The sequence below is a fragment of the Oryzias latipes genome, chromosome 22 (assembly GCF_053564925.1).
Source record: "Oryzias latipes strain Hd-rR chromosome 22, Olatipes_Hd-rR_3.1".
In the NCBI taxonomy this organism is placed as follows: Eukaryota; Metazoa; Chordata; class Actinopteri; order Beloniformes; family Adrianichthyidae; genus Oryzias; species Oryzias latipes.
Genome location: NC_136258.1, coordinates 11388670 through 11414580, shown reverse-complemented (window position 1 = coordinate 11414580; position 25911 = coordinate 11388670). Strand labels below are relative to the sequence as shown.

Here is a 25911-nt window from a genome sequence, read left to right as displayed (position 1 = left end):
AGGCAGATAAAAAAATGGACCAGTTTGAAAAACAATGGGTTTTTAAGGAAACTTTGGATCATGCTGATGACCTCAGTGATCTCAGAATTTAGTTTTTTTCTTTTCAAATATACTATCGGCTCGATCTATGTCAATGCATAGCCCTTAAAACAATTGTTTTTTGTGCTTAATGAAGCAGATTTGAACCAGCATCAAAACATGATTTAAGGACAAAGCGGTGTTACGAATAAAAAAATGTTTATTAAAAATGAGTCAAATCATTTTGAAAAGCAACAAGAGTGTCGCTATGATTTGGGATGGAAGAAATAATCACAGCTTGGTTTGAATTGTCATCAAAGCTGAGATAAACAAAAAAAAACTTTAAGTGGGCTGTGATTTCTTCTACCTTGGCAGTGTTTTTTTCTTCTTTAAATCAGTTTCATTTATTTTTCAAAAAAAAAAGGTATAGCTCAACAAAATAGCAATAAACACTTTTGCTTGAATGGTTTTATTAACATGAATCCAGCTGACATTGCACAACAGTGTCTGCAAATAGTGCACTTTGTATGATGAAATGCGTGGCAACAAAACAACACAGACACTCGGCGTTAGGTATGTGTACTAATGACAAATAAATGGATCTAAATGTGGCGCTCTAGAAAATCTTTAGCTTAAAAAAGGCACTACTATGCAGACTTTTGTCTGTAACATGTCGCCCCCCCCCAATGTGGGCAGTAAAAACAAAAAAAAAAAGGAAAAACAGAAAGTACTTCATTAATTAAAAGCCACATTCTGCATCTTTTTAGGGAACAAGTGAGAATTTAATGGCTAACAAAGATTAACTTGTTTATTGTCACGCATCAAATCTGAGGATCAATTTAAAGCTTAAAAACTGAACATAAAGATTTCTTCAGATTATTTTCAGTGACACAAATAAAACTAAACAAACACGAAACAAATCTGTGGAATTCCTATATAAAAATAAACGTTAGGAGAACATATGTTTGAGACGCAGAATCTGTGGAAAGCAGCATCAGTGATGAATCCTCACAGTGTACATGGAGTATTTTCCGCCTGGAGTGTCAGAATGCACACATGCAAGTGTGCTCCTATCTTCTTCCTACAGTCATCGTCAGTGAGGAGGATCCTTCCAAAAGCTCAGCAGCACAAATTACACATAAAGCCCGATTTGAATGGACATCAACACCATGACGTGCAGCGATGTCAACATTTCCAGCAGAAAGCGTGCAGCAGAGCCCTCGCCCTCATTTGCACCACAAAATAGTAAGTCACGAATGCCGTGGCACAAAGATGGCGCTCTGTCCTACAAGGTATTAAAACAGTTATCAGATGCAGGTGACTAACGTGCTGCACGTCCCCCCCAACGTATGGTTGCATGTGCAACCGACATGGTAATGTAAGAAGGTGTTGAAGAAGAATACAGAGGAATAATGGGTTTAAAGTGACGGCAAAATACTGGTTCTCCGTTTGTGTACCCGTAAAACTCCGAGAGGCGATCTGACAAAAACGTCCGTCCAATGAGGTCGACTGAAACTTTACTAAATCCTTTTTCTTTTTTTTTTTTCTCAACGTCACTGGATTTCATTGAGCTACACTTACTGCTACTGCTGTTTCACATCTAAAAACAAACAGGAAGCAGCGCAGTGGTTACAATGTGTGCAATTAAAAGCCTCTGAGTTGAAATGACGGCGAATGTTTAACTCAAACAGCGTTTTTGTCATTTGGCTGAATGTCGGAGATCCATTTCTGCTTTGGCACTTTGTTGTACTGACCCACAAGCAGTGACAAAACCAGACAAAACAACAAGTTACACCAAACGCTTCTGCAGATCATTTTGCTTCTGGTATAACACTAAGAAAAAAAAAGACACAAGTTAAATCATAAATAAGAAAAAGTTTCAACTTTGGAAACAAAACCCCAAAAGTTGCAGTTTTATCAATTGCTTTTCTCTCTAAAATCAAGCTTAAGCTGTTGACAGTGCAAACAGACGCCATGTGCTCATAATGAGACATGAGAGGTGTGTGTGGCTGTGTGTGTGTGTGTGGCTGTGTGTGTGTGTGTGTGGGGGGTGGGGTGGGGGGGTAGGTTATCAGGTGTGATTTATCATTACCTGGAAGCAGCTGTTAAAGCGTGCGGCACTCACACCTGCCAGCTTCCTCCCCGTCTTGAGCGGAAATTCAGCTGACAGTTTGGCGGAAAGCATCCACTTCTTAAAATACCGACGTCATCGGCTCCGGGTTTTGGGAGAGCCGAGTGAATTATGTGGAACTGACATGTCAGAATGTGATTTTACACTAAATCAGTCCCGTTTTTCTAAAGAACATTTTAAAGCTCTGAAGACTCTCAAAAAAGTCAACACAGTCAAAAAAACTGGGGGGTGTATTTGTGATTAGATTCTTAAAGAACACAAATCCTAAAATCTACTGAACTGTTCTTAAAAAAGAAAAAAAGAAAAATCACCTTTACATTAGGTTTAAGCTTCATCTGGCAAACAGAAAATAGGGGAGTAACTTTATGCAGCTTAACAGTAAGTGATATATAAATATAAATCAAGAGACAGGAGTAATGTTGGTAAAAATGTGCATTAGCATCATTATGGATTTAAAGAAGAGACCTTCGGTAGTGAAAAGTGTAACGTTGACTCAGTAAATGGGACTTTACACTCGTAGCAGCTCAAACTTCCAGTAAGATTTGGGAAAGTGGTGTCCACTTCACACGTGTAACAAAGGCACACAGCATACAAATGCGTATTTAAAAAAATCAAACCATATGGTAAGACAGTTTTTTGTTCCTTTTTTGACAGATTAGTTAGAAAAGAAAAAACAGAAGACAGGACGAGCGTTCGTGCTGCTTTCTGCGGTTTACTATATAAGGCAAAGTAGAATCTGGTGATGTTTTCCGGCTGCGTTTCCAGAGGCGAGGTGCGAGCACCATTGGCTCTTCATGGAAGACGCATCATGGAGACTCACCTGCATTTTTCTGTTTGTTTTTTTTCTGTTCCAAAGCACTTGAACAAAAAGTTCTTCAGTCGTCAATGTCCTCAAACATGTTTTCTGCAAACAGATGAGCTGAAGGTGCGTTCTGTGTTAGGCGACGAGAGTACTTGAGCTGGAGAACGTCTCCTACTTCACTGATAGCACTCAGCGCCTGTGCGAAGATTCAGGAAAAGAAAGAAAAGGTTAAAAAGAAAGAGCTTCATTAGAAAATCATCAGGCCAGGATAATTTAGGATGTATTCAGACTGGAGGAATCCTTTGTTTCCGTTAGAGTCCCGAACCTTGCATTTGGTCTGTATTCAGACCGGCATCCAGCGGCCCATTCTGTAAGGGACCAAAGCTTGAAAAAGAAACCAAAAGATCTCTTCAGTCATTGGCCAGGAACTACGAGGGCGGGCCAAAACAATAAAAGAAAGACGGACGTGCTGCACTTTGCAATCCTTATTGTGACAGCCACCCTCATAGCTATGATGCTCCAAAGCAGGGGTGCTCATTACGTCGATCGTGATCGACCAGTCGATCTTCAAAGACATAAGGGTAGCAAAGATAAATAACCATAAAAATATTTTTCTGAAAAATCTGTCGGCGAATCAAAATCCTCACAGAGGAGTATGTGACTTGATTGACATGCAGAACGGCCTATCGAATATCCTCTGATACATCCGTCACTGTCTGTCATCAGAAAGTCGCTACCTGCCCCACGGCACGTCAAGTCCCTGGGAGAAGACCACTCCGGCCCACTGGAGTGTTTATTGAGGCCCGGATTGCTCCTCGAGCGCTGCCCACAGAGCCAGCAGCACTTTAGAATTGCCATGCTCCCTCCATTGCACGGTTTACAGCAGAGCATGAAATATGATGGTCACCGTTTTCTGTTTTTGTAATGAAACGCCTCATCTGTTAATACTAAAGTTTCTCCTCACCTAGATTTGTGTACTCTTACTGTGTAGTTTTTGAATTATCAGTACATTAACAATTTTATGAACTAATAGTTCATTTTTATATCAAAAGTAGCTGACATACCAAAAAAGTGTGGGCACCCCTGCTCTAAAGGGTTGAGGTCAGCCAATGAAGCAGAGGTACAGTTGCAAGAAAAAGTATGTGAAGCCTATGGGATGACTTGGATTTCTGCACGAACTTATCATAAAATCCAAATGACGTCACCAGATAAACACAGTCTGGTGAAGAAGAAGTTTCAGCTAAAGACTTGCAGAAATCTCCGGCATAGTCTAATATTTTTGTAGACAAATCTACAATAAGAAAAACATGAAGCAAGAATAGAGTTCATGGAAGGACGCCAAGGAGGAAGCCATTGCTTTCCAAAAAAAACCATTGCTGCATGATTGAAATTTGCAAAAGAATACCTGGATGTTCCTCAGCACTCCTGGCAAAATATTCTGTGGAGGGATTAAACTAAACTTGAGTTGTTTAGAGGGAACACACAACGTTACGGGGCATTGGGGGCTCTTTGCTGCCTCAGGGCCTGCAGTCATCCATGGAAAAATGTAGTCCCAAGTTTATCAAATCATTTTGCAGGGGAACTTAAGGTCATCTCTTCACCAACTGAAGCTCAACAAAGGATGGGTGATGCAACAGCACAACGACCCCAAGCATAGAAGTAAATCAACAACAGAATGGCTTAAACAGCAGAGAATACGACTTTGGGAGTCGCCCAAGCAAAGTCCTGACCTCAACCTGATTGAGATGCCGTGGCGTGACCTCAAGAGGCCAATTCACACCAGACATCCTAAAAAATATCACTGAAGTGAAACTGTTCTGTTCAGAGGAATGGTCAAAATGTCCTCCTGATTATTGTCTAGGTCTGATCTCCAACTTCTGCTGCCCGGGGGTGGGGGACCACTGATCTAGAGTGACTGTATATGACAACTGGACTGAGGGCGACGGTGTCCGTAGAAAATGGCTCCAATCGAAAGAGGGCAATTGAGTTGCCATTTTTTCACAATGTGAGCGACCTTGGGAGCATTTCAGGCAGACCACTCTAGCAGTGTTTTACTCGGTTCCTCCCCTAGGGCGGTTCAGTTATTCAACTCACCTGTTCAGCGTCCTATTTAAGTCCAGGTTTGTAAGTTGTTCATTCTCTTCCTTTACCGCAGCGCTACGTTCATCGCCCCACCCTCCTCCTCAGCTTCCACCTGTGAGCTCTGTTAGGGGTAGTTATTACCCTAAGGTTTTATGGAAAATTTGTTTTATGGAATTGTATGGAGCCTTATGCCAAACTAAAAGAATGTGAAATGCCAAGCTAAAGAATGTGAAAATAAATATCTTTTACTGCATGAGTTGTCTGACTGAAATGGATGTTTGTACAGAAAAAGTATGAAAATGATTAGAAATGGTAAGACCATATTCAAAAGAGGTAGCAGAACGGTGAATCTGACAAATTCTTATATACAGTCAATGTTGGCAACATGGCGTCAAAAAGATGACATCTGTAAAAAGAACCACGCACATTTTAACATCATTACTTCAACAAAGTGACAGAACTTAAACCTAACTTCTCCTGAACGTGGTTTAAGATTGGAGCAGCACATTGGACTGGCAGTGGAGCTTCAATGGTTCATTATTCATAGCATGAATAGCTGATAAAATATATGGTTTGGTTCACATAGAGCAGAACTTTAGAAAGCCTGAAACTGCAGACTGTGATCTGTCTCCCACTTCCGTGGACAGGATTGCTCAGTTTGCTTATGAACATCCAAAGAACAGATTTTTTTCCCCATTGCAGAACCTCATTCTTTTTAAATTCTTGCTTTTCTGACAGAGCTTGAGCGATTCATGAAGATCCTTTAAAGCTTTTTTTTTTTTTTTTTTTAAAGGTTTGGCTACTTGAAAAACGGACAAAAGAGCGCCAAAAATGAAAGGCTTAGGGTTATTGTGTTTGTGTCGATGAGAATAAGAGTCAAGCTCACAGCTGGATGAAAGAAACGACAAAGGTAAGAGGACACTTCAAAGGGGGAGCGAGCCATGCCGAGAGGAGGGCTAACACAGACGTTCCGCCGCCGTGACAGATGAAAGCGTACAGCAACGGAACACGCCACGGCGTCTTGTGAGGAAGAAAATGAAGACGAGTGGAGGACGCCTTCAGATGTTGCAGCTCTCGTCGACCCCGTCTGAGCCCACCCCCCTAGCCCGAGGTGGGGAGACCTGACAAAGCCGACGTTTTCATTTGGACGGCCGAAAGAACGGTTTCATTTACGCAGCCAGCAAGCGGGAAAGAAGTAATCAGTCCAAACATAATTAGGGTGACACGCGTTTGACTGTAAACAAAGACGCAGTTCAAAATGAGGAGCTCTTTGAAGAACTTCAAAGCCAGACGACAATAAAAGCAGGGTCTATAAACCTCTGGGTGATGGGTTTCGACAGCCCTGCCAGACAACCCAGCCGTCCTTAAACCTTAACGGCCAGTCGGGATTTACAACAATTCAATCTGAAGCTGAACTAACTCCGATGATCCTGAAGAATCAAAGTCTGAAACATAAAAACTGGAAAACCAGGAAGGTCTGCAACAAAGGAGGCGGTGGAGACTTTGTCTGAATTGATGTGTGGCCAAGCTGTCCGCCCAGCACACCCTGAGGAGATCCCAATGACACGCTCGGCTTTACTGTGGGCGCAACGCTCTTGATTTAGTGCACAGTAAGCCGCAGAGGCTTGGTTGGTTAAACATTTCCAGAACATAATGCAGGATCTGAGGCAAAGGATGTGTTCAGACTGGACACATTTGGTTCGTATTCAAGGCAACATTGGGAGTGGGGTCATCTGGACCCCACAAGACAGTGCACTGAACAAGCAGATACCTGTCCTGTGGGGCCCACATGACCCAACGTCAACGTGCCTCCAAGGCACTGAACCTTTTTTCTTCAATGATTTGTGATCTTCACTGGTGTCCATAGATTGCATGAAATCTTTCCACCTTTATCCACCTTTGTCATGGTAGGGAGAACATGTCAATGTAAGAGTGGGGTCATCTAGACCCCATAAGATAGCACAAATGTTTTTGAAGTGAACCAGAGTTCGTTTCCCCTGATAATCTGGAGGAAATTTTCAGTCTTAATACGCCCAACCAGACCCTGGTCCCAGACCAGTATCTGCTCTCTGACCCATCTTTGGAGGTGGTCTCGCTTCGTTTCCACTCGGACTGAGCTTCGGTTCGCTCTGAGATTCCTCAGTCTGAAAACGTCCTCGGAGCGGAACAAGTGGACCAAAACAGCCACTGTAGCCGAGTGTCACCCGATCTAAACATGTGTTTGTATGCTTTTCCGTGTAACGTTACGCAGCACGCGCTGCTGTGAGGGTTGAATTCAAGGGCCACATTTCATCACAGTCATCACAATAGTGGGAGTTTGATGTTCAAGTCGTCTTTCCCCCTCAGGACTCGGCCCGTCTGTGGAAGTATCTGCTCACCGTGTCCAGGATTTCTTTCGAGTGAGCAGCGGAAATGCAGAAGCGTGCCCGCGACTCGACGAGGCTGGTGGCAGGAAAGCCCACGACCACCACGCCGATGTTCTTCTTCAGCATCTCCCTGCCAAAGGCACTGATGGAGACAGCAAGGAGGAAACATGACATCAGGCTGGTTTCCAGCAAAACAAGTTGGTTTGTTGAGTTGTTAGGCTGGCCTTTGACAAACGGAGATGAAGGATCTTACAGTGGAGCACATTCAGACTCACCCTATCTTGGCGGGCATATAGAGCATCATGGGAATGACGGGAGAGTCATCGTTGCCGTAGATGATGAAGCCCATTTCTCGGAGCCTCCTGCGGAAGTAGGTGGTGTTCTCTGCCAGCTGCTGCAGACGTTTGCAGCCTGTGCAGCAAATGTTCAGTCAGATGAACTCAATTACTGCACCATTCATACGAAGAAACTGTTGTTGTTTTCTTTTAACCAATTCACATTGACCTTCTTAAGTGTCCATGTTGGTTTATCTCTGAGAATCACTGCTGGTTATAGTGAATCAAAACCAATTATGGTCGACAACATTTTTTTTCACAAAACATAGTTTCAAACAAGTGGAAGTTCCTTTTTGATTGCATGGACAAAAGAAATACTAATAAAAGAAACTCCATCAATTGATTTTTATGAGTTGATACAGAATCTTGTGATCAAATGAACTCAAAAGACTTAAAAAAACATGAGTGAAGGGGTATTCATTATCACACTGGACAACATTTTTGCATTAACTCCAAGTAATTTTGGATAAAAGTGTTGATAATTCTGTCATGTAAAGATTAAAATCCAGTATGCTTCCTATGAATGTTTTTGCATTTGTTATTTTTTGAAGGAAAAACAATTTCGAGGTCGATTTCTCAGATGAAAGAGGAAGCAGGTGAAGATTTCTGTGGGAAAATGTGTGAGGGTTTCAGCATTAAGACACCTGGGGGATCTCTAGTTTAGTTCATCTGAAATGCAATTTCCTTCTCCCACGGGAGAGCGGGAGATCGACTGCGTTTCTCTGAAAGGCGCCGTTCACATCAAACGAGGCGCAACACGCTGTGAGTGAGCTCACAAAATGCTGCTCACCGCCACAGAAAGAAACGCTGCACAAGGAGGAAAAGCCGGGCAAAAAAAGGCATTCAATTTAAAAATGTAAAATTTAATTGCATGACATTTGTTTTAAAGAGAAAAAAAATCATTAAAAAGGAAGGAAAACTGTAAATGAAGCCGTTTCAATTAACTAGAATATTTAAATTAATACTGTTTAAACTTTATAAAAGCTTTTCAATTATAGATGATATCTTTTTTATATTTATATTTGTTTAATGAAAGATCTACGGTTTAAATGGCATCTCTAGACAAGCCATGATTTTAGTAGTTTGCACTGCCCCCTGGTGTCCAATGATGACAATTACAGCATATGTAATTAAGCTGTTTAACAATTTTTTTAAATTCGTTTTTAGGTAAAAGAAAAGTTTCTCTCAAGAGATGAGGTCAGAAAAACCTATATGGCATTTTAAGAAATAGGAATGTGTTATTTCATATAAATTGTTGAATTTATACATCTATTGTTCAGACTTTCTTGATTTTTGATCAAAGGTTGTTCTATGTTTGTAATTTTATGTCTCCATAAGGAATGTGTTAAACCTTTGGGAGCTTTAAGTGCTGCGCTACCATGTTTCCATGGATACCAAGACCAGAAAACCACAAGGACTTGCGTATTTAAAAATAGGGCCACTCTGGGGGCTCCATCACTCTGGGTTTGCTAAAACAGTCGGCATCAATGCCGGTTCTTAAAAAGTGTGTTCTGGGAAAGCAGACAAGACATAGAACCAAAAAATTCCTCAAATGTTTCAACAAAGATTTGGAAGAATGCTCAATCTGAACTTGCCTATGGATGTTCCATCATCTCCCATAATGCACTTCATAGAAGTGATGATTTGCTCCACCACAGGAGGAGACATGGAGGCAGCGTAAACGGCGCTGTGGGAGTGGGACCGCAGGTACTCGATGAGCTCCTGCAGACACAACGGAGATGTGACTAAATGAAATAAAAAACAGATTTAATAACAGAAAACAGGAAAAAAAAGAAGCACTGCTGTGACAGATTCTGACGAATTGTCAATCAAAGCGGATACCCTGAGAACACAGAGCAGACCGGCCTACTTTTGATTAAATTCTGCTTTTGAGACTCCGCACGGGAGCTTTTCGGAAAAATATGAGCAACACATCTCACTCTGCTGGGAAAATCTGCACATAAATGATCTGTAAACCCATCCACTTTTTTTTTTTTTTTGTACCCTTTTCCCAGCGATGTAACCCCCAGCAGCCCCAAAGCTCTTGGTGAAGGTGCCCATCAACACATCCACATCACGGGGGTCAAGGTCAAAGTAATCCACCACGCCTCTGCCCCTGTGACCCAGGGCGCCGATGCTGTGGGCCTCGTCCAGGTAAAGGTAGGCTTTGTACCGCTTCTTCAGAGTGATGACCTCGGGCAGGCGCACTATACTGCCCTCCATGCTGCAGACAGAAGAACACAACAAAGTTCTGACTACTTAGGTTCTTCTATTATCAGACACGGTTGTGCTTTTTTACATACCTGGGGGCTCGTCCGGGATCCCGGACGAGCCCCCAGGTATGTGAAAAAGCACAACCGTGTCTGATAATAGAAGAACATAAGAAGTCAGTTAACATATACAGACACTATGAACTTTATTGAACAAAGTTCTGTTCAACCTGAAACCAGGAAACTCAATACACGCGTAAAAATTCTTCAGATATTAAGAGTCCTCATTTTCAGTTATGCGACTTTTGCAGGTCATTCATTCCTTCAATCCTAAACTGATTCAAATAAAATAAGAGTTACTTGTGTCATATTTGAATACTCAGCTAAACCTCATAGGAAGTTTATCAAATATTTCACAACTATTTTAGCTGTGAAACAAGATTGTTGAACGATTTTAAAGCAGGCAGACCTAAACAGCAAAAATCTAAGGGCAAATGTTGAAACAACACCTGTAGATGCCCTCCACCACGATCAGGATCTTCTTCCACGGCCTGTGGGTTCGGGGCTGACCATAGATGATGGCTTCACTCAGCAACTTTTCAAGGCACTGCATATCTGAGGGCAGGAACCATCACATGGAAAAGTCAGGGGTGGAGCAGATAATAAAGGCAAAATGTATGTTGTTTTTGTTTGTGCTAGAGCAACTGAATGAATACATAATCACAAAATAGTTTCATCTTTAGAAGTTTTGTAACTACACAGAAAAAGTGAACACACTAAAGTTTTATCCGTTTTTCTTTTGTCTAAATCAAAAATGCTCCTTTAACAAAAATGTTTGATGTATTTTTGGGTCATTAAATTGTTTCATTTTAGTTAAAAATGTCTGTTGGACAATTGACCTTAATGCTGGTTCTTTCATTTTGTTATTACTTTTATTTAAACCTAAATTCTAATTTTCCTAAGTTGCTTGAAGTCTGAAATTGAATTTGTTCTTCATTCAGACATTATTAGAAAAACAGCTGTTGGAGTTAGAAAGACGACTCAAACTGGAATCTTTGGAATCATTTATGACTCCTTTGATCAACACAAACCTTGAAGGACAACTAAACTGTTACATGAAGAACAACTTTAAGAACAGAGACTGTTCGATTTCACGAAGTTAAAATCCAATTAAAATTAGCGTTTTGCAACAATTCTTTATGAGTCGACTGTCTTCTGAAGATAAAAACGTTGATGGTTTGTCAAAAAAAAAAAAAAAATTTAAATACATTTTTCTGATGTTCCGACGCAATGCATTGTGGTCTATATTCGCAGATCTTGTGAGCATCGATGCACACTGGTTTTTCGCAGAGACTTCTGATAAATTTCCAGGGCACTTGATTTTGTAATTGTAGATTCAAACAGCACTACAAAATGGCGAAGGCACAATATAGTGCACTATATAGGGGTGAGGGTTGTTCCATCTTTGCGTTTGTTGTGCCTTATGACAGCAGCGCAGTAAAAGATGTGGTCACATTAACCCAATGCATCATGGGAGATGTAGTACAAAAATAATGGCACTGACTCATGTCTTTAAGTATCGATTTTTTATGCAGTTCTGACAGCGGATCCTACTGGAAGATGAATCCTTCAATAAGCCGCAGGGTTGAAAGCGTGTGACAAAAGTAGCGGCTTATAACCTGGAAATTATGGTAGGTAAGAAAACACTGCTCTAACAAAAGCAGATTGTTTTTGTCAAAATCGTGCCAAAATTGTGCATACATCCATAGAAAAATATGAAAAAAACAATATGAAATATATTTGGATTTGAACAGATGCATGATTTAAAAGCAGCATTCGTTTAAAAAAAACAACAACAAAAAAACAAAAGAACTCAGAAGTAATAGTAGGAGAGACATTTTTGTGACTCACTGTTGTGCTTAAAGACTCTGATGGTGGCCCCAGAGAGTCGGGCTCCCAGGACCAGGGAAGTATGGTTCAGTTCATCACTCAGAATGAGACATCCCTGCAAAGAACGGACCATGGAAGTGACCGACAGGATGATTGTTTCTTTTTTTTAATCCATCTCCATCCACAGATTACATGCTAAAAATGTAGTTTTGGAGAATTACTCGTCTCCTGACTTTATGGTTGAAATTGTGTCACATTTCAGAAACAAAATTCAAAAAAAACCTTTTGCTTTCAACAGCTGAACCCAAAACATACAGAAATATTGTTATCATTGCAGACTTATTGCAGCTCTTTGTTTTCTATCCCCAAACTTGTGGAAGCTGCTTCCTGCTGATATGACTTTTTCCATCTGTGGGTTTGGTGAGGCTGCAGAGTCCTGATAACAGCGGGCTCTGCTGTGTTTTTCTAACTACCTGCTTTTATGTTATCTAGATGAAAAACAAAAAGGTCTACTCCATTCTTTGTTTTATCTAATACTACATCCACACCGGATACGATTTGCGCGTCAAATTAACTGCTAGACGCTTTGACGGCCCGGCCACGGAGCAACCGCCACTGTTTTTCTGGACATCATAGAAATCATGGATGATGTTGAGCAAGTAGCTTGGGTTTATGTGCGTCGGAAAGCTCATGGAGCTGGAGCCATCGCAGCCGATATGACGGCACTGCTCTCCGTCTGCCGGGCCAGTATAGGGGTGCTTGATCCTCTTCTTCTGCTCGCTCGCTCACTTTGCTGAGTTGCCAGAGGCTGTCCAGGTTACTGTTGGCTGAAAGCGGGACAGGTCCCCAGCTTGTCAAAGAGTCCATGGAGCTGAAGCTGGCAAATGTCGCCGCCCAGAGTCTGCCCGGATCATGGGTGGCGCCATAGCGGGCTCGATTGCTGGCGACCTGTCCAGGACGCATCCCACCTTTGCCCAACAGTAGCCGGGACAGCCTCCGGCAACCCCGCATCCCCTGCGGGTTAAGAAACTGGATGGATGTTCAAGATGAAAATCCTTGCATCGAGCAGCTAATTTGGATTTACTTTTCTTCCCTTTGATCGAGTCACTGACAACGTTATCTGCCCAAAGTTCAATCCCTGATTGGTTGACACGCTCGCCGCGCCACGCCTAAATCAGATCACGACTGTACTTTGACTTAACATTTTAAGGAAGACAATATGTATCTCTCTACAACGTAAAGGAAAACACTTGATGGAAGATTCCGGACCTTTCCAACCAGTGCTGGTATGTTCATGGAGTTGGTGGCAAAGCCCATTCCGAACGCCATGGCCGACTCCACCCCCAGAAACTTGGCCACCTGTTTCTCCATCTCCTCATGCTTGTCCAGGTTTCCTAAAATCATAGAGTGCATCTCAATAACCAAGACTTTCAAAGTATAACATGGATTCCATGAAATATTAGAGGAGTTCATAAAAGGTTTTAAAGTTAAAAATATTTCTGTTCAAGTTCTTATTTTTAAATCGTACAAAACGTTTATTGATAGCTGAGCCTCAACTCAGGCACAGATTAATGGTAAAGTAACCTTTTCATTCAGACCACGCCCCTTCATGGTTCAATCAACAGCAAATAGGGGATATCTTAACCTAAAAAAAAAAGCAATTTCGAAAAAATGCATTTCATTTTTCTTTAGTTTATTTTTTTGTTTAAAACATTTTTTAAGAAGTAATTTTCTTTTAAAACAAAATTAAATTAAAGCTAAACCAAACAGCAGCCGATTTCTGCGAGAGTTTTGGGGGCTTGGATTAAAACACCTTAGGGTTATTTAATTCAATTACTTATTTCTAGTATTATAATTTACGTCACTAAAAATTATTAAAACCTCAAAGGTTTTTTTCCACAGTAAACCTAAAGGCCTGTACACTTTCTTAACTCTCATTGAATAACCAAGTCTTTTATTTTTATTAAATCCCAAAATAATACAGCAAACAGAAAAAAAATACAACATAAACACTGTTTCCATAGGGATTTACAATTTGGGCCATTAGAAAACTTTCGCAGTTCATAAAATGAAATTTAAGATTCTACTGTGCCATTTTTATTTATTTAGCAAAAATGTGTTATAATTATGAATATCATGTTTAAATGCTGTCCATTAATATTTTAATCTTAAAGCAAAAAAAAATTATTCTGCAATTCTCTAGTTCCAATTTTTAAGTAAAACTCAATTCTCAATGTTCTAATTTCAAATTATTATTACTTTTTGTTCAAACTGCATGCATTTGTGACTATGATATTGTAATAACTAGTTACTCCCTTTAAAAACAGTCTACGGTGTCTGATTTAAAGTGAAAGAACTCCATCACAAATTATTTTTGTTAGAAAAAACAACTTGTTGAATCTAAATGTGTTTTAAGCATTAGAATTCAGGTCTTTTATTTCATGCAGATAAAGCTGCTTGCAGTTGCGTAAACCATATTTATTTCCACATCTCACTAGAGGGAGCCTGTAGACCTTTAAGACCCACTCTGATGAAAGTTGTCCGTTTGGTGTTTTTAACATGTTCTTAAAGCATTTCTGAGTATTTCTTTATTCAAATTGTGGAGAATCAGAAGTAGCTTTGAAAAAGCTGTTGGAAAAAGACGCGGGAACAGCAATGGGCGGGCCAAAGTCTCCCCACTCCGCTCCGTTCTGATGCATCCGCTTGCAGGTAATTAGAGCCATGCATGTCTTTGTTTTCCTCAATGGATTCCTCCAACATTGCTCAATATTTTTGATGCACCACTAATGTTAGCGCGGGGTTTAAGGGGCTGAAAGCTAGCAGGAGAGAGTGTAAACAGATAGATGATGGGATATCAGCGGAGGCTTACTTCCGTGCACACAGTCCTGCCCACAACTCAGGAGAGTTTCTGATGAACTCCTGCTGCTCTGCAGAAACTTATTAAAACAAAGTCACATGTGCATTTTTTCAGGATAAATGCACATTTTTAAAAGGATTTGATCATTTTTAAATGATTGATGGATTGATTGGGTTTATTTTAAGCATTAACTGTGACGGTATAAGAAAAAATAAATAAATACGTAAAACATTTTTTTAAAAATCAGGGATTTATGAAACTCATTACAGAAATACTGAAATGGATTCATTAAATAAAGAAAAACAAACGGAAACAAAGACACTTAAGTCAGATTTGATTCATTCAATATAGCCATTTTTAAATAGGGTCAAGTAGAGCTTGATTTATTGCTGGAAAAGTAGTGGAAAGAAGCAAATTGATATAATCCCACCCCTACTGAGTTATTTAATTTTATAGCTTTCATAATCTGTTTCTGATCTGATAAAGTGCTGATTTTTTCCAAGTAACAAAATCGAGTGTTTGTGGATTATCCTCTGAAAGAATTTGTACATCTTTTCAGTAAGCATTAATGATTCACACTTTAGGTAACTGATATGTAATAATCTTTGATTATCCTTAGAACACAATAATCACTGTTACACATTAAGCTCAATAATACTTTACCAAAAGAAGTACTTAATGATTTTACTGGCAGAGCTACTGGGGCAGCTGTAATTAAAACTAGAAGTGTGGCCTTTTACAACACACTTGTGGTTTGTTTTAGCAGAATTCCCATTTAGAGTTGTTTAAATTCCACAGTGTCTGCACACAGACGATGCGAGTGTGTGTTTGTGCGCCTTATACCAATTTCCTGCCTGGTGCTGGCGACTCCGATGCCGTATGTCCGGACGACCTGGGCTGCAGAGTCAGCACACGGTCCAGTATTCTCAGCGAAGCCCAAGTAATTATAGGAGCCCAAGTTAATCACATCCTTCATTGTGCGACCGTTGTACCTGAGAGACATAGAGGAGGCGGTATAAAAGACATGATGACTGACAGCAAGGTGATGGGATCATTATTAGTGTTGACTGATAAATTTTCAAAAATAAACTTGGAACCCGAGGTGCACGGTTTAGTTGGGTTACCGTATTTTTCAAAGTATAAGTCGCAGGTGTATTTTGCATAGTTTGGCCGAGGTGTCAACTATACTCAGGTGTGACTTCGTGTGAGTTTTTAAAAAGTAAATATCAGGGTGGGGGCCACTGCAGGTGTGTGTATCAGTTTTTGCTCCTAACAGCAATGCAAAAGAAGAAGAAGCACCACTCAGTCTCACTCCGGGCTTGGCAGAATTGTTCAGAAGCGACAGAGACAATAAAAAATTCAGCGGTTTTTGCGATTTAAAGTGATACAAAGTTTAGTGGACTTGTCAGCATGTTCTTCCTAATAATCGTTTACACGTTGAGCTAATTACTGATTTTTTATGATTGGACTTTCAAGTTGAATTGTCCGTTCTTGTTCCAGCCTTTTGTTAAAGTTCTCCCAAAAGTGCGACTTATACATGATTATTTTTTTCTTCTTTAATTTGAACAGTAAATCCTTATTGTTTTTTGTCATTTTTCCCTGTTCACCACCTTAGTTTGATAGTTTTTAATCAGACTACTGATGCTTACGTACCAAAGACACCAAGGTGAGCTTCAGCATTCAGAGACAGTGTAAAGACATGCGGGAATTTCACCGCTGTTATTAGTCAGCTTTGTTGGAACAAAATTAAAGGAACGCCCTTCCATGCAGGCATGGTGATGATCTGCACTTAACATCTCTTTTGCTGTTTTAGCCACTCCCAGTATTTTTAGGAGAAACTGTACGTGTGACCAAATCTGTTGTCAACACCAAACTGAGAAAGGTAGGTTAAGGCCAAATCCGAATTCTTCCCCTTTTCCTCCAATTTAAGCAATTTGAATCGATACTTGAAAAAGTTAAGGACCCATTCTGATGAAAATGGGGATTCTAACTCGTTTTTTTTTGGCATTTTTCTGATGATGGAGGACATATACAAAGAAAATTAAGCTTAAAATGTCATATCTGATTAATTCTTTATTCAAGCTGTTGTGAATCAGGGGCAGACGAAAAAATGCTGCTGGAAAAACAGTCAATTTGTGACGTAGGAAATCCGCCGAGCGGGTCGCAAGCTACCTGCTCTGAACATTCAGCAACGGGGGAAGAATTACTCTGTGCCAACCATACTGCCCACAATTCTGAGCTGAATTTCTAGTGAACTAGTGCTGCTCTGCAGAAACTATGTCCATGAAAAACGACAGTTTTTTTGATTTTGACTAAAAATGGCAAAATCATAATTAAAAGACCTCTTTGAAAATAGATCAAAAGATGATCTGAGTGGGTAAGCAATCACTCAAGAAAAGCCTAAACTACCATTTAAATCAGAAAAACAAAGAATGAATAAATGGAGCTGATGTAACTGATGTGGTGGAATCCGCAGCATCCGACCTGCTCATCAGAACAGTGGAGTTTTTAGTCTTTACAGAAAGAAAACATCCAGTGAGGAGCAGTTTAGAAGAACAGCCTCTGAATCCAAGAGTGAAACTCCTGAAAGGCGTGGTGCATGGAGCCCAGCAGCACAAAGCCCCCTCTGCATTCAATATGAAGCACTCCCATTTGCAGGAATGTTGCAGAGAGTCAAATGTTTACTGCACTTTCAACTGAGCAGACGGAAGAGTTGACAGTAACTGCAGCGTGGATGTAAACACAGACCCACAGGAATTCCCAGAAAGTTCCTCATCATCTCATCTGTCACCTAAATTCTTAGATACAATTTAAATAAAAAAGCTGAAATGATCAAGTCAGGACCACCTACAGAGAACCGTTTTTTTGTTTGGGGCCTGTTAAACCGTTTAGATCTTAATCTGGGAGCAGTTCAGATGTTGAATCCCAGATGCTCTTTGTCATTACACAGTTTTTCTTAATGCTGTCACCAATGTTATCAACAAAGGATCATGAGAACCCTAAACATTTATTTTAAAGACTGCAAGTTCATCGGAACAGGAAAGGAAAGTCATTTGGATCTCTGTGGCATCCCAACTTTTAAACTATTTAGTCTTTTTTTTTTTTTTACCCAAATCGATGAGATATTTTCCATTTCAAGTGTAGGATTTGAGGAATCAGAATTCGCGTAGTGTAAACTCCATCTTTTGAACCTCTTAAATTACAGGAGCAGCTAGAAAAACTGCACTGGTCGGTGAAAAAAGATGTAATATCACTTCCGGTCACACCCAACGCGATTTGAGTGTTAAATTCACGTCTGCCACTTTTTTTTCAATGTGCGTCGAATTCCCTGCTCGACGTTTGTCCAACAATGTGATCATAAACGTGATGTTCCAGACGTGTGTGGGAGGAGCTACCATTTCAAGTGTTTAGCCTGATAGGGACATGGAAACATTGTCTTTATTATCTCGTTTACATGGAAGACACAGATGATGTAGAGCAGGGGTTCTCCAAGTTTTTGTAGCGGAGGGCCAAATTAGGAACTCCATATTAGACTGGGGGCCAATTTTGGTGAAAAAAAATGGACAAACAGAAAAAGTTGTTTTTAATAACTTTATTGACATATTGTCATTTGTACAAATAACCATCCAGATGTTTTTCCAGTTTTTGTCGGAGGTTGCTGCCCAGATCTTCTACTCATCTAGTAATTGTATCATTTGACAGACTTTCTTTTGTTGTAGACAGACAATGTCAGCTACTTTCAGCATACATTCTTTTCCAAACTCTCCGTCACTGAAGGGCTTGCTACGCCAGGCCATTTCCAAATCCACAACGTAGCTAGCTTCAGTCACAGCTTCACTGGATTTAGCCATTTTTGTAAACATCTGGTGTGCAGCATAGCCTCGTTGTAGTTGTTGGAGCTTATTTTTACGCTCCTCGCCGGTAAATTTGTCATAGTTTTTATGATTTGTAACATAGTGACGATGTATATTGAATTCTTTGAGCATTGCATTTACCTGCTTGCATATCAAGCACATGACTTTATCCAGCCCTTGAAGAACGACAAAGTAAGCATTTGTCCACTTAGCTTGAAAGCACCTTTTCTTCTCGCCAACACGTTTTTCCTCAAAGGAAGCTGCTCTGGCTCTGTTTTATTGAGGGCCATAAAAAAATCTTCCTGTGGGCCGCCATTGGCCCCCGGGCCGCACTTTGAGAACCCCTGATGTACAGAGATCAAGTCTCTTTATTTTGAAGAGCTCTACAAAAGCATCAGTAATCACGTCTCTCGATTTGGATTCATGAGATCATTCAGAAACTCTCCCGGTACGGCTCTAGAGGATCACCACAAATGACGGTGGCTTTCAGCGGTACTTCCATGTCTTTGTGACCCGGTTTGATGACTCGCTGTCCCGCATTAATCAGAGGAGGGAAAAGTAAAAATGAGACAATCTCTTCATTATTGTCTTGATCCAAATAAGACTAATGTCATAAGGTTCAGGAGAACAATTCTCCTCCATGTTGGTTCTGGAATCCACTTGCTGATCACACGTCACGGTCCAAAGCAGAGTCCCTGATTGGTTGATGTGATACGTTTTCTGTGCCAAAGTTCCTATTTTGTAACTCTGGACTCGCTACGTTGACCAAAACGCCCCGCAGGACCTCTGATCGCATCTATACATCAACTTAACATTAAAACTGGACGCCACTGACGCGCGACTCGTGTTCAGAGGAAATGCAGCTCGACTGTTTTCTTTTTTGAATATGAAAAACAAAAACTGAGCTTGCCCTTTGTGTTGTTGGTTTGCTCCTGGTGTCAGTGTCCTACCACGGCTTTAAAGTCACTAAGCAACACCTGCAGGCTGTCTCCATGTTTTTTTTACGGCTCATGGAACCTATTAGAGCGCAGCATCCCTGAGGATACAAACACCCTTTTGGAGTTTCCTAATATAACAGAGAGCAATCAGAGCCTAGAGTCCCAGCCAAAGAAAGCAAGAAGCTGATCCGCTGTACTGCCAAATTTGATATGAGAATACTGCAGCGGTTTTAGTGTAGAAGGCCAATCAATAGATGTGAGAACATTAAAAGAACAAGAAAGGCCCAGACTACCGTTCAGCTGGAAGGGTCCACAGAGCTGCTCTCACTGTGTCTGAGCATCAATACAATGAGGCGAACATTACTTCCTTTAACTGCAGTGTTTATGTTTAACTGATGCTAAATGGTAACTCTACTCAGGAGAAAACATTTTAATTTGCTGTTGAGGTGCTTTTATAGTTAATGCACCATCTTATTAATTTTAAGGCGTGCAGTGATGCAGGTTTGGACTACTTACAAGAGGATCCATTTTTTAATGGATTATATAATATAAACAGTTTTTGATCGAGACATTCTGTTTAGTTTAACGTGTATTGAATTTTTCCATTGTAATGCAGATGTACAATATACAATAGGCCTGTTGGCATAGTCAGTGATTAAAAAAAAACATCAATAAGGTTAGAAATTTCTTGCATTAAAAAAACTAATGAAAATGCAGTTTTTGTCCTTTTAACACTTGTGCTATCCATGGGAGTGGGGTCATCTGGACCCCACAAGACAGGTATCGGCTTGTTCATTGCACTGTCTTGTGGGGTCATCTAGACCAGGGGTATCAAACTCATTTTCAGTGAGGGCCACATCAGCATAGTGGCTGTCCTCAAAGGGCCAGATATAACGTATACACTAGTAATGAAAAATGAATGTATCTACTCCTTAAAGTTGAATAACTCATTATTTTTTGACTATAACTTTTTAAAGTGACAATTACAGTTGGATAGAAAACATATGTTTGCTTGTTACTTTAGCATAAATCCTTTTACATTTGATTCTGTCAGGTTAGGTTATATGGACAGTGTTTAAGTCCTAATGTATAGTTGCCCAATCCAATATTTCAAGTCCAATTCCCCCTAGATATGAATAAATACACACCAATTTTTATTTTTTATTTTAAGAAATTAAAAAATTTTATACTCTCGAGGGCCACATGAAATGAAATGGAGGGCCACATTTGTCCCGCGGGCCTTGAGTTTGAGACGTGCACTAGACAGCGCGCTGAACCTTTTTTCTTCAATGATTTGTGATCTTCACTGGTGTCCATGGATTACATGAAATATTTCCACCTTTATCATGGTAAGGAGAACACGTCAATCTAAGGGTGGGGTCATCTGGAGTCCTCAAGATTGCACAAGGGATACAACCATTTTTATTTGATGAACTACTCCACCCCACAACAGGCTGGTGACTTGTCCAGAGTGTACCCTGCCATCGCCCAACAGTAGCTGGGTCAGGCTACGCCTGTGACCCCAAAATGGTTAAGAAGAGGGAAGGATAAACTGACCATCCATTTGAAAATTCAAGGTTGATTAAAGGGCCTACATTAGGCCTGCACAATATACCGCAAATTTATCGTTATCACAATATCCAGCTCTGCAATATGCATATCGCAAATGACGGCGAATATCGCAATAAATCATAAAACCAAAATGTGTTAAAACAATTTTATGCCAGCTTGAAGTATTTAACAAATCAAATAAATCCCTTTATGCATTTGACCAATCAGATGGACGCCTTCCCATTGTTTACCAATCAGATGGAGGCCTTCCCGTTGTTTACCAATCAGATGGAGGCCTATTATGTTAAATGTTTGTCACCTATGTCGATGAGGGTCCTTTGGAGTATAAATTTTAAACTGATGCAATGAAATGGTAATGATTTTTTTTGTGGTTATTTTTCTATTTGTTTATATACCGCACATTATATCGTTATCGCAATGTTAATCTCTAATATCCCATATCACGAGTTTTCCTCATATCGTGCAGCCCTAGCCTACATCATGAAAAATCAACTGTTGGAGCGTTTTATGTTAATTCCTCAAAAAAACACTTGGATCCATTCACTGATATCTGAGTATTCCTCTAAAAATCTGTTCTCTGAGCACCAGCCCCTCCCAACCCCTGAAAACGAGCGGGTTCTCACATTAATATATGTAAGTGAGAAAAGGCCCTTCCAAGAAGAGTCTTCGCCGCCAGCAGGCTAACGCAAACACGCACTCTCTCTGAGGCACTAGCGTTGATCTGCAAAAACGCTTTCCTTTTATATGCACAATATGCACATCCAGCTTTGCAAAGCTTGAATGTTGTTTGTTTTCGTGGGTGAGACGCTGCCAAGGACGGCTCTAGGCTGACGTCATGAAATGGGCGGCACCCACAGAGAGGTCAAGTCGTCTTCCTTCCAGGTAGGAAATGAGCAATAAAAATAACCTATATTTTATGAACAAAATCCTTCTTTAGTCTGCCAAAGGTGACATATTATCAAATTTACTCTGAAAGATTTAACAAAAGACTTAAGAAAAGCATGATATAGGCCCTTTAAGTTATTGTGACTACAGTCAGAATGTCCTAAAGTAGGTTAAGTGCTGAAGAGCTAAAGGTTTGAATAACAGAGCAGTCTTTCTCACTCAAAAGTCCAGTTGTAGTCATGGGAGGTTCTGTCCATCAGGTCCATCTTGGCTCCAGGAACGCTGCATATGGGTCGGTTCCAGTTGTCTCTGATGCGCATGTAGAGGTTCCTGGTGTAAAAGTTCTGAAAGTCCCGATAAAGCGGCACAAAGTCCTGTGTGGGAATGGTAAGAGAGTTACCTCACACAAACAGGAAGGGACTTGATTCCTAGTTATCACTTTTGACACTTTTAACAAAAAGGAAGAATTTTGGATCAGCTTTAGAAAAAAAAAAAAAGTCCTAAAACGGAAACCCCATTCTTCGAGGGAAACATCCAACCATCCCTGGTGTGATTTCATGACTTCCTCTCATCTATGTAACAATGTAATCAGACATTTCACAAAAAGCTGAAAACCATGGCCAGAGGCAGCCTCTCTGCATGCGCTATGAGGACAAAACGAAAGAATCTTAGGTATGAAAGTTGCACTCACTACATACTTTGTTTTAAGCTCCGGCTGGGTGGGGATCTCATGAGTTTCTGCTGATACTCCATTAACAAACTCATGAGTTTGGAATGGAGACCAACCTGACTTTAATAAAGTTTGAAATCTTTCAGCTTTAAACAAATAAAGAACACAAATGGTTGTATTTACCTAATTACTTACTCTAAACATCCAGCCATTTTACATAAAAACTTACTGTAACGCAATAAGATTCCAGCCAGTTTGGAATAAGTATTGGAATAAAACTTTTAAATGACCTTGTAGTGTAAAAAGAAGTGCAGATCCCAGTGAAAATGTGCTAATATGATATGAAACCACAATGGAAACTGTTGATACCAATAATGTAGTTCGAAGAAAATGCCAATACATAATTTTGAATCAGGAGCAGACAAAAGAAAAGTGGTGTTTGAAAAAGAGCTTATTTGTTGCAGAGAAAATAAACTGGGCGGGCCACAGGCTCCCAGCTCCACTCCATTCAATGCCGATGAATCCTTTTACAGACAAACAGATCCATGTACGTCTTCGTTTTCCTCGTCTGAGCGGGCTTCTGGCTCAAACTGTACGGCTGGATAGCTCTAATATTGCTCGCCGTTTTAGGTGCACAGCTAACATTAGGTGGGAGAGGCTGTAAGCTAGCAAGAGAACATGTAAACAGAGAGTTCTCAGCAACGGGGAGGGGAGGGGAAAAGGGAGTGGGGTTGCTACACGCCAATGATACCGCCAACAAATCAGAGAAAAATTTCTAATGAACAATTACTGCTCTGCAGAAACTATGTCTTGTAGTGGAACCGGTTTTTAAAAATTAATTGTGCATTTTGTGGTACCAGCACCAAATTTGGCATATCTTGTATTTAAGGGTTAATGGCTGACAAAGTGTGCATTATCAGAAATTAACGCACGACCTGGAACCTTATCCACTTACAAAAGAAAGAAATATTCCATTAGTTTTTAGTACTTTATTCTTCAAATTTTTTCGGTTTGGATCACTTTTTTCACCAAAAGTGGAATATTTGTTACGTGGTGCAGCTCAGCCAGCACAGACCTTGAGTGCAGCAGCAAAGAAAAGCAATATCGACGTTCACACTGCAGGCTGAATTCCGTTTCTTTTTCCCCTATGCGACCTGTATCTGATCTTTTCCTGACAGTCTGAACGACACAGATCTGATTAGGCCTGCACAATATACCGCAAATTTATCGTTATCGCGACATCAAGCTGTGCAATATGAATACCGCAAAAGACGGCAAAAATCGCAATAAATGATTACCTTAAATGTGCTAAAACAAACTCATGGCAGCTTGAAATATTGAACAAATGAAATAAATCCCTTTATGCATTTAACCAATCGGAAGGACCCGTTTACGTTTTTGATCAATCAGATGAGCCCTTTTATGTTTGATGTTTGCCTCCTACGTCGACAAGGGTCATTTAGAGTATAATTTTTAAACTGTTGCAGTGAAATGGAAATAATGTTTTTGTTTTCTTTTTCTATTTGTTTATATACCGCAATTTATATCGTTATCGCAATATTAATTACCAATATCGCATATCGCGAGTTTTCCTCATATCGTGCAGCCCTAGATCTGATCTTTTCAAATGTGACCCAGGCCACTTGGTATGTAGTCTTGAATCCGATACGTATGTGATCTTTTGAAATGCGACCTCCGTCTGAACGACCAGGCCACATGAATCCGACCCGTACGTCATTGATACACTACAAACGTCATAATTCTGCGTTGAAGTAGGCGGGAACGAGAACATAAACATCAACCATGGCGGACGATGCTGCTGAGACCAGTCGGTGGAAGGTAAGCAAGGTCACCGATTGGATTAACATTTGGAATGACAGCTATATTCAGGCCAAACTCAAGGGCTCTTATCGCAACCGGGCCATTTTGAGAAAATTTCCAGCGAAATGGCCGAGCGTGGTGTTGAACCTTTCCCGCGATGACTTTTTTTCCTTTCCGACCGTGGTCATAAAGCGCGGGGGAGACCTTTTCCAGGGGCAAAGGCAGTTCACTTACCCCTTTGGACCCTCAAAATTCTCCAAAGTGGGTTAAAAAAAAAGAGTCAATAGCAGTTCTTCTGGGGGAAGCTTTATTTTATTATCGTTCTCCTTCCTCCGTAACACACAACATGAATGCGCGCACCCAACACACTTCCGCTGCCCCCTCTCACTCCCTCCTGCGCTGCACACGCTCTCTCCTCTCTCTAACACACACACCTCAACACATACACATCCCCATTCCACAACAGTGGGTACAGACTATCCTGACTCCAATGCCTTCTTAAAATGAGAAGATTGTAATTGTGCTGGCTCCTTCATGAAAATAAATGTAATAAAGCAAAAAGAGCTCCGCTGTTGACAACACTGTCGTTGACATCCATTGTTAACGTTAGCTTCTTCTGCAAACAACGAGTGACGACGTTCACTGTTGAGTACTTTTCTGCGCATGCGGGTCACTTCTGGGTCATTTCACGGTCATACAGGAGATCACAAAAGTTCGCATTTAATTGGAAATGTGAACGGCCTTGCAAAAAAAATCTAATTTTTTCAAAAAACCTAAATCGAGCATTAAGCCTTGCAGTGTGAACGTAGCTTAAGCTGATTGTCACGATGGGTTACATAAAGCATCAGTTCAGAGAGAAAGTTCACTTCTTACTGCTTGTTTTTGTCCAAAGGATGAAGCAAAAGTTGGTTTTAAAGAATCCATTGCAGGTATACAGAACATTTATTCTATGTGACTGGAACTTCTCTTCTGAATCGAGAATTCAACCGGACCAAGGTATATTTTACACTAGACTTCAGAATGCAACTTGATTGTTTTTCCCTCTCTGCGTTCACCGCTTCTGCTCAGTGGACGAACACACCACCCTCCTCTTCCTCAGCACGTTCGCAGACGCAGCAAGTCAATGAGCAGGATGTCGTTCATGTTCTAAATAAACCTTGGAGATGACCGCGCTGTTTGAAAAGTATTTATGCCCCTCAGAAATTTGTCGCAGTTCTCACAGACAGTTGCGGCCAAATCCAAACAACTGTAGTATGAACTAAACGCGCCATTGTGGATACGACTGGTGCGATGGCCGGGCTCTCTAAAGCGAACGACAAGAACACTTTTTTAACGGTTTCTTACTTCTTTTTCTCTTCAAGTCTCTCATCAAAACTCATTACACGCGCTGAATGGAAGAGAGCGCCGGGGGCAACAAGAAGACCAAAAACGTACAGAAATGAGCAACACTGAAAAAAGAAACAAAATCCAGAATTCACTT

General features: G+C 40.6%; 1 protein-coding gene across 2 annotated transcripts in view; it reads right to left on the bottom strand.

Moving 5' to 3' along the window:
* Window positions 1–471: 471 nt before the first annotated feature.
* LOC101156930 (serine palmitoyltransferase 2) overlaps window positions 472–25911 on the bottom strand; it is a 29551-nt gene continuing 4111 nt past the window's right edge. For both annotated transcript variants that reach the window (XM_011490615.4, XM_078941345.1), the window contains exons 3-12: window positions 22160–22314; window positions 15535–15683; window positions 13104–13228; window positions 11856–11949; window positions 10454–10559; window positions 9739–9958; window positions 9330–9456; window positions 7675–7810; window positions 7412–7541; window positions 472–3147 (exon numbers count right to left, since the gene is read on the bottom strand). In XM_011490615.4, coding sequence (XP_011488917.2) covers window positions 3025–3147; window positions 7412–7541; window positions 7675–7810; window positions 9330–9456; window positions 9739–9958; window positions 10454–10559; window positions 11856–11949; window positions 13104–13228; window positions 15535–15683; window positions 22160–22314 — 1365 coding nt within the window. In that variant the 3' untranslated portion in view covers window positions 472–3024. The remainder of the gene's footprint in view (window positions 3148–7411; window positions 7542–7674; window positions 7811–9329; window positions 9457–9738; window positions 9959–10453; window positions 10560–11855; window positions 11950–13103; window positions 13229–15534; window positions 15684–22159; window positions 22315–25911) is intronic.